Below are 12352 nucleotides of genomic sequence, written 5' to 3'. Positions count from 1 at the left end.
TGTAGCTGCTCCTCTGCCCTGGTCTTGCACGACACCCACCTTCTCCCCAACCCCTTCCTCTCTTCAGGCCAACCACACGCCACAAGGGAGAGACACAGCTTGGAGTCTCTTTTGGGCTCCGCTTCTCTGGCTCTGGCTGGGTCTCCATGCATCAGAAGGGCTGCAGCGGCAGCATATATGGCCCTGGATGGAACCCACCTTGACTCTGGGGAAGCATAGATCCAGATCTCAGCTTTGTGCCTGGCATCTCTCTTTTTAAAGGGCTGGGCCCAAACCCCAGAGCCAAACTTTTGGAAGGTTACCAGCACATGGGTCCATCCTTGGGGTTTAGGTCCATTTCTTAATGGGACTAAGGAATTTGGGACCTGCTCCTGCATAAGAATCTCAGTGGGGATTGTGGAAGCAGAAAGCTCGCAGGATCTGGGCCCGTGGACATAAACGGCATCTCTCCTCTCTGGTATAAGAAAATAGAGCAGCTAGTCCTATAACATCTCCAGGACAATCAAGTTTTTTAAATACATGGATACTTTAAATCAGCAATACAGAGGGATGGCTTGGGGCCTGATCCTGCTCCCATTTAAGAGACAGATTTGGATACCCTTTACTCATGTGAACTAGTACCTTCCTATGCTTTGATAATAATGGGACTCTCCATGGAGTAAGGCACTACCCAGTGTGAATAAGGGTATCAGAGTCTGGCCTAAAATCAGTTCTAATTTTAATGTATCTGGTGTAAACTGAGAGTAATTCTGATGATGTCAATGGAATTAGACCAGTGTCGAAGGGCAATCTTTGGGTAGGTCTACACTGCAGCAGGGGTGTGAATGGCCACTCGTGTAGACACATCCACTGGACTCTAGCTAGCTTGCTAAAAACAGAAGTGAGGCAGCCCCGGTGTTGGCTTCAGCGTGGGCTGATCCCTCGGGTACGTACTGAAGCCCCTGGGGCGTAGCATCCTCACTTCTATTTTCAGTGAGCTAGCCAGAGCCCAGCTAGCACTGGATACATCTGCATGAACTGCCGTCCACACCCGCGGCTGCCATGTAGACATATCCTTAGCGTTGGGAAATGGTGCTAGGCTGACCACTCTGGAGAGCGAAGCCCTCGGTTTTATTTACCATCTGGGTACAGCACGGACAGTCGCAGTACCGGCTTCCCCACACGTGTTCCTCAATCCTGACCTGGAGGGTAAGAGCTCTGTGGTGGCATGTCCCTAAGTGTCTAAGTCAGTTAGGAGCAAAAGTTCCATTGAAAGTCAACAGATCTTGTGCTCCTAACTCCCTTAGACATTTAGGTACATCACACCACAGAGCTTTTCCTCTAAGTGTCTAAGTGAATTAGGAGCATAAGTGCCATTGAAAGTCAACAGGTCTTGTGCTCCTAATTCACTTAGGTCATTTGGAAAAACCCTCACTGTATCCCATTATCAGTTCCTTGTGCTGTCCAATTCCTGTCCGCTCTGTTATTATGTCTCTCACTTACGATATGTCTACACTGCAATCATGGGGTACGACTGCTACATGTGTAGACATACTTGGGCCAGCTTTGATCTACCTAGCTCAGGTACAAGAGCAGGGAAGCCATGGTACCACATGGTTCAACGCAGGCTATACAGACCTGACCAGAATTCTGAGTAATTCCTCACACAGGCAACCATAGCTTCACGGCTCTGGCAGCTGAGTTAGCTAGATCAAAGCTAGCTCGGGTATGTCTACACAAGCTGCAATTGTGGCCAGTGATTGCAATGCACCCTTAACGTCTTTGTCAAGTATTTCTAAGGGACTGTGTTCTCCTTAAGGTCTTGGTAGGCTGAGGAATTAATTTCAGCATGATAAAACCCAGACACCATTGTTACCACCATGTTAGAAATACCCAGGGCACATTCCGCAACCCTTAGTCACAAGAGCAGCAAATAGTCCCATGCATAAAGGGATTCCTTGGGTGAACAGGTACTAACTACTCAGTCCAAGGACTGCAGAGTCTGACGGCCATTTAGGCAGGTTGGTAGGTAGGAGGAGCAGATTAGGTACATGTGGCACGTTGACTAAGAAACCCATGTGTATGGTGTCTATTCGCTTGTGGTTTCATGTACTTACACACTGCTTTGTGTGGCGGTGTGAGGTTGTAACCATTTGCTTCACACCAGCCGACTGGGAAAATGTCCATCGACTCTACATCAACTACATACTCTGGAGCAGGCATCTGTAAACCTAGAAACACAAATTTATAATGCAATTTACACACGGGATGACTGAGCTCGGAGCAGTTCCGGCATTCGTCACAAACCAAGGCAAGGAAACGATGGCACACATAAAAATAAATTGGCTTCCCTGCATCGAGATCAGGCATCATTTCATCTTCAATTTCCTACAGGTAGCAATGACAAGGCTGTTGCATTTAAAGCGCATTGTGATTCCACAGCAAAACGGCATTAAGAGACCATGAAAGCTGTACATTGAGCAACTGAAAGTCAGCAAAATGGCAAGGTTTAAGACCATGTGAGCCCTTTCCCATCCTGATACCACAGGGCATGATGAAGTAAGCCCTTCGCTCACAGATTCACTGATTTTAAGGACACAAGGGCTCGTTATGATCATAAAGAGACCCCATGAAATCCACTAGGGACTTCGCTATTGCTATCAATTTTATGTGGAAAGTGCTCAGATAGGACAGTGACCGGCAGCAGCATAAAACCCGGAGACACACAGATCTTGTTCGACTTCCTGCAGAGCACAAGCTATAGAATCTCCACCCCACAATTTCTGCCTCAAGCCCATAACTTCTCTCCCTCTCTTAGAAAGACATCCAGTCTTGATTTAAAGCTCCCCAATGTGGCTCTGAGCCAAAGCCCCTGAAAAGATCCCCATTGAATTAAAGGGCCTCCGGAGCAAATCTTTTGTCGTCAGCCAGGACCCTCTTTAATTTATCCCAACCTGTTCCATCTGTACTGGTGTAGGAAGTTCCCCTGCCATCTGCTGGTTCCAGGCGAGGGCCTATAGGTCCAGCATGAGAAATCTCTCCTGATGAAGATGCGTGGCGGGGTTATCAAATGCTCACGTGAATGATCAGGAGACAAGGAGCTTGCTCTCCTGTATCCTTGCCTTTGCATCTGTTACAGCATCCCCACCTCCTGCTTAATGCAGCGCTGTTTGGGAGTGCCCAGCCAGCTGACCGCAGGGAACGTTCCACTAATGAATGTTCGCCAAGAGCCAGCAGTCGAACTGAAACAGTAATTGAACTTTGTGAGGGCAACACAGCCCTCCGGTGAGGAGGTGCCTGCCACAATGGACTCTCCAGCCCAGCGTGAGAACAGAAGGTCTAGCGAATACGCAGCTGCAAAGGCATGAAAATACAGCTGGGAGCTCATCACACTGGAAGAAATTACAAAGAAAATGACGCTGCGTGTCTCCATGGCCCTCATTAGAGTAATGGCTCAGCACCTTGAAATCATTCATGCATCGGATCCTCGCCACCCTCTTTGAGGTACCATCCCCGTTTTACACGTGGGGAACTGAGCCATAAGGCAGATCGCAAGACCTGCCCACAGACACACAGGAGGTCTGTGGCTGACCCAGGAATCGAATCCAAGTCTCTTGAGTCCAAGACCACCCTTCCTCCCTTGTAGGATCCTCACTAAAAATGTTGCCAATGAGGAACGGCCTGTTTTAAAGCATGGAGAATTGTAACTCCTTACACTGCAAAACATCTCATCCCAATTTCTGTGTTCGACTTCAGCTAAAGACCTGGTTAAAAGCCCAGTGATGTCAATGGAAAGATTCCTATAGAAGTCAATGGGTCTTGGATGAGGCCCTAAATGCATAGCAAGATGCAGGAAATCAACTCAACTCCAGCACCAGTGTCATGACCAGGACGTGGATAGTCAGACCTAGTGGTCAGAGCAGGAGTCGGGAGTCAGGTACCAGGAGGTCAGAGTCTGAGACAGGCTCATGGGCAGACTGAGAATCATGCACCAGGAGGCAGACAGGGTCAGGTTACCAGAAGTTCAGGGTCAGGCGCCAGGTTACAGACAGCAATCAAATAGCAAAGTCGAGGCCAAACCAGGGTGGGAAGTCAAAGTCTAGGGTCGATCACAAGCAGGGTCTGGAGCAGAGACAGACAAGCAGTCTCTGCTGCTGAGATACCTTCCCTTCATAGTGTCCTGATTTAAGTACTGGTACTGGCCAATCAGTGGGCTACAAGGGGCCGCCACTCAAGTCCTGCTGGGCAGTACGTCCTGCTGAGCCCAGCCTCACAGGGTCCACCCATGGGAACTGTGGTGGTGCAGAGGTGCCAGCAGGCCAGAACCTGCATGGTCCCACGTTCCAGCACGGCAAGTTCTAATACTGAGATGACCTAGGACATCCTTTGCTTTCATTACTGCAACTGCTCTGTGTTACTGTTCTGATCCAATGTTCTTTTCTTTTTTCTGCTTACGAAAGGTGCAACATTAAAGTTTGATCCTAAAATTTACAACTGCTGCCACTCCGAATGGCAAAGACGCACCATCATGTTTATTTTCTCATCCTGCCACACTGACGCAACAAAGATATGTACATCCAACCATGCCGGACTGGCACTGTTTTTTACGTGAGCTTCTGATAACCCCGCCAGTCACTTCCCGCATCTTATTGCTGCACTTAGCTTGAGTCATATAACAAACTGGAAACAGCTGGTTTGCAATTTCTGTTTGCTTGATTTATGCATTTTACAATCACTGTCTTCACGGCCTAAGAAATGGCCACAAGAATCGAGACATTAGGAATAAAAATAGAATGCATGAAGAATGAACATTTCCATCTCCCATTAAATATATTATTACATTATTGCAACTTCAGCAGCAATTCTTGAAAATATAAACCCAATTCGTCTCTGAAAAATTACTAGCATAGGGTTTTTACTTCACCAAATTCCTAGTGTAGCCGTACATATTATGCAGAGGGTATACATTATTACTAAATGCAAACCAGAAAGCTTCAGAGTTAAAACCTAAAATGAACTAGTAAAAATTTACAGTGCAGATCCTGAGTAATAAAGTAGCAGAAAGTGATGGGCTATACACACACATAGTCTCATATCAGCCCTATGCATCTTTCCCGCTTTGGGTGAGCTATACGGCCACTCATTAAATGCTCCGCGTGAAGTTTACAGAATTTTGCTACTGCCAAAAACATGATTTATTCAGCAATGGTCGCTCATGTATAACTCAACCTGGCTTAACTACTGCAGCCTGTTTTACAGACACAGTTTTTGCTGTCGAACTGCAAAACTGGAATGGCACAACTGGGCACAATCTGCCTGCTGCTTGGACCCCTCACCCAGCGCTGCAGATTCTGACCTGCCTAATGCCTGGTATCCTGACCTTGGCCTGACTTCTGGTGACCTGAATGGTGCATGACCCCCCCTGGGTTAGTTCGACTGGCTCATGCCTGATTCCTGGTCACCTGAACCAGGCCACAAACCACTAGACTTGGTCGCCTATCTCCCAGCCCTGACAGCTGCCACCAAAATCTCATCTGAATCCCTAACGCTTACAGATTTAGCTGAAACGTGACGTTTTATGTCCCTTCCAAAACCTCCTTTAGCATTAGCTATTCTAAGGACATAGCATTCACTAGAACAGTAACTGTCACAGGGCCAGACTGTGATGCCATTGCTTACAATGAGTAGTACCGGAAGCTTCAATGGGACAATCCAGGGTGAAAGGTGCTTTTTGAGGGGATATCACACTCTTGCTCATAATTAGAGCCGGTCAGGAATTTTTTATGAAACTTTTTTTTTTAAACCAAGAAACGATGTGTTATAGTACCCAAAACTGTTCGCAAAACAGCGTCAGGGTTGACAAAATGCCCGACTCAAAAACTTTTGGGTAAAAAAAAGCTTTGAGATTGTTGAACTGAAAAATTTCGGTTCTTTGAATTGCGGTGACTTTTTGTTTCAAAATTTTAATAAATGTACACTAAAAAGGTAAAAGGCACCGCGCTACTTTCGTTTACACTTCTGGGAGACTTACACTATGTTGGAGCTCAATGAGTTTCCTCACAAGGTACATCTACACTAGAGCTGGAGATATAATTCCCACATACCTGTACAAGCTCTGATTGAGTCAGCGTGCTAGAAATAGAATGCAGCCATGTTGGCGGGAAGGGCTAGCTGCCCCAAGTACATACCTATCGGAGATGCTAGGCACGCTCTGAGTACATACCTATCAGAGACGCTAGGTATTCAGGAGGCTTGCCCCTCCCAACACTTGTACTGCTGAGGCTATGATGCTATTTTTAGCGCACTCGCTCAGTTAGAGCTAGAATGGGTATGTCTCCTCGAGCTGGCATTTACACCTCCATTTCTAGTGTAGACACACCCACCGCGTGCTCGGTTGGTGGAGATTATTTTTATGAACACAACTGGAACATTTGATCTGTTTGGTGTCGTGAAATTCCTTGATTGTATGCTTTGGTTGTTTTATATACTTAGGGTTTAAGCCAAGCCCTGAGTATTAGAAGCCAGGATGAGACCTGGTGTGGGATAGATTATCTGATATCTGCCTTCTGCAGGGTTCTCGTACCTTCCTCTAGTATCTAGTACTGACTACTGTTGGAGAAAGGATAGTGGACGGAAACTAGTGGATCAGTTTTAGATCAGGGCTCTAGTGTGCAGATGAATTTCAGATAACAAAGCAGGATTCAAGGAAAACTGATTTCTGGGGAAGTAGTTACAAATTCAGTCCAAAATGTTGCACCTTGAGGTGTATAACTTGAAACAATGCGTATGTTAGAATCCCTCACCGAACTTTGACTAATACGAATCTATGCAACTTTTTATTTATATTACGGCAGCTCTTAAAGGGCCCAACTGAGACCAGGTCCCCCACTGGGCTCAGTGTTGTACATAAACAACTGGTTGTGGCTATGCCAAGGTTTTAACCACACTTTGGAACAAAGGTTTGTGGAGTGTCCAGATTAGCATGTACAATCATGTTAGCTAACTTGAGTTAAAGGCATATCAATTAATTTGAGTTAAAAAATTCTAGTGTGACAAAGCCATAGTGAGACAATCCCTGCACTAGAGCTTCCAGTGGAAAATGAAGGAAGCAGAGGTGAAGTGAGTTGCTCAAGGTCACACAGCCGGTCAGTGGCACCGCTGGGAATGGCACCTACATCTCCTGAGTCCTGCTCTAGTGCCCTATCCATTGCACCCCATTGCCTCTCATCTGCGTCATGCAGCTTTTGACTGGGCCACCGTGAGCTATGACTTCATCGGCTCTCACATGCTAAGCAGCATTTGGCACGAAGCAGGGATGTAGTAAGGACAGGGTACATGCTGCCTATTTTACATCTAGCTAAAACCTCCCAGCCAAGGTTCTGGTCAAATGGAATTTTTATTTAGATACAAAGTGAGTTACAAAACACTGACAATGGGATTGATCAGAGAGACACTGACATCGCCTTGACGACAGCATGATGCTGCTTTCTCAAGCTAAACTCCACATGGCGTCTGCCTTCACTGTCTCTTCTACAGGTTTCAGAGTAACAGCCGTGTTAGTCTGTATTCACAAAAAGAAAAGGAGTACTTGTGGCACCTTAGAGACTAACCAATTTATTTGAGCATAAGCTTTCGTGAGCTACAGCTCACTTCATCGAGCCGTCGGCGCAACGGCGGAGGCGCCTGGGGTTCTGTGTCCGTGTTTTCGTCAGGCCTACCTGAGTCCATTAGGACACTTCTCATCACACATCACAGGATGCCGTGACACTTCTCAGCTTCGTACGATCTATGCCACATGAAACGAAGTGGCAGGTAACCCACAGTGACGGGGTCAAACAGCCAGGAAAGGGTTATGGGCCACCCGCGGGTCACGTGACCCAGATGGGGATTTAAAGGAAGGGTGTATTCTCTTTCTGGAGGCTGCAGACCCCAGAGGCTTTTCCCATGCCTCCAGAGAGAGGACACATCCTTCCTTTAAATCTCCCACTGAGTCATGTGACTAGCCCTGAACCCTTTCCTGGCTGTTTTATCCTGTCACACCCACAACAGGCCAAAAGAGTTTGCATGAATTCATGAGATCCAGAAGTGCCCAGATTCATACAGCTCTAGCACAAACACAAACTCACCTTTACTGTACTGGTACCTGTGTGATACTGTAACCCAGCTTTGAGAAATTAACCAGCCGGGCACTAACCAGGATACTGATCCACCAGTGCACGTGAGGCTTTGGGGGTGAGGGGCAGATCCTTTCATTCTTCTCTCTTCCTCCTTCTCCACCAGCAGAGCTCCTAGGCTCTGCTGCACAGAAACAGATGCAGGTGTTCCTGAGCTCTGCAGGAGGAAGCTTCCTCCATTGCTCCTCTGATTGCTCCTACCTTCTGCTAGGAGGGGAGAAGCTCAAGACCCCGCGACACTGAGCTCCTGAGATGTACCACTCACCATCCTTGGTTTTTAACTTGCAAAGTCCGAGTAGGCCGGTGGAGTTCTTGAGGGTCACCGGAATAAATCTGTGGTTGCCTGTATCAAGTATCTGTGGTTTTAAGTATCAGTTCGGGGATACTGTACAATAGTGACATCATAGAGTCCTTCTGGGATTTACTTAATGCCTTGACACGCTGAACGGCACCTGACCACAGCCTTAGAAAGGCACAGCTACACCATGACTGGGTGGTATCAACACAATCACAGCACCAAGGAGTGTATCCTGAAAGCGCTCGGAAGAAAGAGCTCCCAGTGCTATCAAGCAGAGCACCTACCGGATCGGAGCCTGGGGCCAGAGTGCTCATGCTGTTGCTATTTCACAATATATTTACTGTTACATTGCACGGTGCCTTTCAAATGCTACTTTTTTTCCACCCTGACTGAACTGGCCTTGTCAACACTGGTTCTCCACTTGTGAGGTAACTCCCTTCTCTTCATGTGCCAGGATATTTATGCCTGTAGCTGTAATTTTCACTCCATGCATCTGAAGAAGTGGGTTTTTTACCCACGAAAGCTTATGCCCAAATAAATCTGTTAGTCCTTAAGGTGCCACCGGACTCCTCGTTGTTTTTGTGGCTACAGACTAACACGGCTACCCTTGTGATACTTTATAAGACATTTGCCCTGTATTGTACAGCAACTTTCAAATTGCGAACGGGACCTTCAGAATCAGACGCCCTGAGAAATCAGTTCTATGGAATCATGACACCTGGGACTCAGTTTGTATGTGTGGTTAGTGCTGCCCTTTTGATTGTTTCAGTTCGGGCACTGTAACAAACTGGCCACACCTCAGCCTCCTGGAATGTGCCAGAAACATAAATCTAACAGGAGCTGGTGAAGGCAGGCCAATGGACCATCAAAAGTGCCTTAAATGTTTTCAGGATTCTCAGAAAGCAAACAAAGGGACAGATTCCACCCTTAAATACACACACCCAATTCTCATTGCCTTCAGTCGGGGGATGCAGATGTCTCTGAGGGCAAAACCTGGCCATGAAATTAGTTCTTAAAGAGCCTTTTCCCTTCCCTTTGCCATGAAACACCACTAGGCACAGCTGATCTAACATGGGTTCTGCCACGACAATGAAGCCAGTAGCTGTAAGTACAGCAGCTTCTGACTTCTCTTACACTAGCTTGGGCTTAGGTGGTGCCTGGGTGAGATACCTCCAAGGAGGGGAGTGTTTTATTCCAGAAGCGGCAATCTGTCTGTACTGAACGAACACCCCAGCCCAATGTACGGGGACTCAAGACTGCACAAGGTGGCACCTTTCAGCTATGACATAAAACCAGGATCCTGATCTTTTGTGGTCAGTAACAATCCTAGAACACTCTTTTGAGCTCCATTGTCGTGATCAAATTCCAAGCTAGGGGCTTGATCCATGGCAAGATTCAAGGAGGGATGGGACACTTATATGGATAAGAAGATGACCCAGAGTTATGATGATAAGTAGTTTGGAAGGGATATTAAACCTCATGCTTCAGAGCTTAAACCAATCTCTATTAGAGATCAAGATGAGACCCATGTAGAGGGGAGATTATCCCTCATCTGCCTACTGAGGTGTTCTTCCACCTTCCTCTGAAGCCTCTGGTGCTGGCCACGGTCAGAGACAGAATTCTGGACTAGATGATCCAGTCTGGCAGTTCCGTTGTTGCTGTGTGCAGAGGAGCGGGTGGTATGCATAACAGTGCAGTGGGGAGATGCAGCAAACACAGATGGTGATGAAAAGTGCAAGATACTCAGCACAGCTCACTTTGCCTGCTCCGCTCCTATGGGTGCACAGCCCAGAAAGGAGGGGGTTGGTGCATGGAGACAGAGGGTGTTGGGCCCTAATCCAAAACATGTAAATGAATTGCTCAACAGCCATTGGTTAGAGTGCTGAGTTGCTTCTCTACCCATCTACCTGGATGGAGAAGCAACAGACTAAAGTGAGTGGCTCATACACACCTGTCCTGGTTTTCCTAGCACCTTTCCCTCTACTTCCACGCAGGATCAGGACCCACGTGATTACATGGTGTCAACCTCCCTTCCTCATGCACGTGTCAATGGACATTGTATCTTTCTTTACTTCCTTTTCTACACCACTGCATAGGGTTGCTGTGCACTTGCCTTGTTGCCATGTTCCACCCCATCCTGACCACCACTGTAGCATATTTTCAAGCCCACCAAAATATCTAAGGAGAAAGGTGCTACAGAAGTACAAAGCACTATTCATTGTCCAGAGTGAAAGCGCAGCAGAATTAGACCCTATGTACAGTAATTAGCTAAACATTTCTCTTTCTTTCTCACATGGCTTTAACAAACATCCTTGCTTGGTGCCCAAACTACGACTAACAGCCCACTCTGCACAAATAGAGTTACTGGCTTTATTTTGGACTCCAGGCCTGCAGCTTCTATTTATAGCCTGCAAGTTTCTATTTATTGGTGATCACTGAACCAACACCATGCACGAATTATACAAAATGTTACAAGCACCTAATGGAAACACCAGATTATCTCAGCACCAATCAAGACACATTTAATATGTCTGCTTCCTTGTTTCAGTGACTCAGTGACAATAATTTTAACAGCACAAGGAAGGGGATCGCTGTGTTCTGATCATCAAGTTCTGCAAAGCTGTACTCATTCCAGGAGTCCTTATTCACCCAAGCACTGCCCTGGAGAAAGAACTACTCAGGTAAGTGTTTGTGTAACACCAACAGACGCTGGTTGGCAGTGGCCGGGATCAAACCTGGGACCTCTAGAGCTTAACGCATGAGCCTCTACTGCCTGAGCTAAAAGACGCACACCTGTAGCAGGCTCATCAATCTTTAGCTGCCACTAGAGGGGGACGAAGTGCCCCACCAAGCAGGCATGGGTTACGTAGGCATGATCCTGTCCATAATTATCTCGTCAACATCTCATTTGAGGAGAGGATTAGTGGAAAAGAAACTCTTGAGATGAACGTGAGCCCAATTAGTTATCCCCACTGCAGAGCCATTACTACTTGTAGGATGGTGGTGCTTGCCACAGGCTGAGTGCTTTCCAAAGGCTATATACAGTCCCCGCACAGAAGAGCGTGCGGCCTAAAATGAGAAGGAGCAGACAAAGAGTGGGGGAAAAGGCTGCAAAATATGCATGCAGCTGGCCAGGGGGAAGGCTGGCACAAGCCTGCTTCGTTCCCTGGCGTTAGGTGGGTGGGTACAGGTAGGAAACTGAGTAAAAGGGAAGGGCGATGAAGAAATGAGGTTGATTGGGTCAAGCAAAGGGGTCAGGGAGGTGGAAAGCTGGGGGCTATGAGAGTGCATGGTGGGACAGGAGCAGAGTTCCAAGGCCAGTAGAAATGTCATTATGTCGTTGGCAGGCCAAAGCTCTGAAGGCAGCTTCTGCGGTTGTGAGGAGACCTTTCAGAGGCCACCTTGGAAGCTTCCCCCCCCATCGCGTTTGTTGGTATTGGCCATGTGGGTGGAGACGACCCTGTGACCTAGCGACCTGCAGCCCTGTGGTCTGGTCAATGGGGGAGCAGGGAGAAGGACAACATTGGATAATTTAGTCCTTATTGACGGTATATAAAAAAGCAGGTGTGTCCGGGGGGAGCTGCGAGGCATGCAGGGTTGGGGACAGCAATTGAGAGGGCCTGAATAAACTTACAAAACAACATAAAAGCAATAGGCCTCTATGGAACTGCAGTCATTTCAACGTACCTTCCAGGTGAAGCCACATTAACCTTCCTTTAACTGAGGTGATCGAAGCAACACATATTTCGGCAGGGTTCCTGGGGTTCACAGCCTCCAGCTTCATGTTCTTAGTAAAGCCCCGGGTGAAGGACGTCTGAAAGAGGTCAAGTGTCAACACTGAAACACCGCACCACAGCACAGAATGGCTTTAAATAGACTCGCCCTTGGTTTCCATGGAGAA

At 47.2% G+C, this 12352-nt stretch overlaps 1 protein-coding gene across 5 annotated transcripts in view; it reads right to left on the bottom strand.

The window, feature by feature from the left end:
• Positions 1-12352, bottom strand: part of SFMBT2 (Scm like with four mbt domains 2) — a 192190-nt gene that overhangs the window by 39986 nt on the left and 139852 nt on the right. For all 5 annotated transcript variants that reach the window (XM_037889346.1, XM_043520689.1, XM_037889348.1 and 2 more), the window contains exons 11-12: positions 12139-12265; positions 2097-2210 (exon numbers count right to left, since the gene is read on the bottom strand). In XM_037889346.1, coding sequence (XP_037745274.1) covers positions 2097-2210; positions 12139-12265 — 241 coding nt within the window. The remainder of the gene's footprint in view (positions 1-2096; positions 2211-12138; positions 12266-12352) is intronic.

Source organism: Chelonia mydas, chromosome 1 (genome assembly GCF_015237465.2).
Source record: "Chelonia mydas isolate rCheMyd1 chromosome 1, rCheMyd1.pri.v2, whole genome shotgun sequence".
Classification (NCBI taxonomy): Eukaryota; Metazoa; Chordata; order Testudines; family Cheloniidae; genus Chelonia; species Chelonia mydas.
Note: the sequence above shows the minus strand (reverse complement) of the source record. Positions and strands in the feature narration are given on the sequence as shown.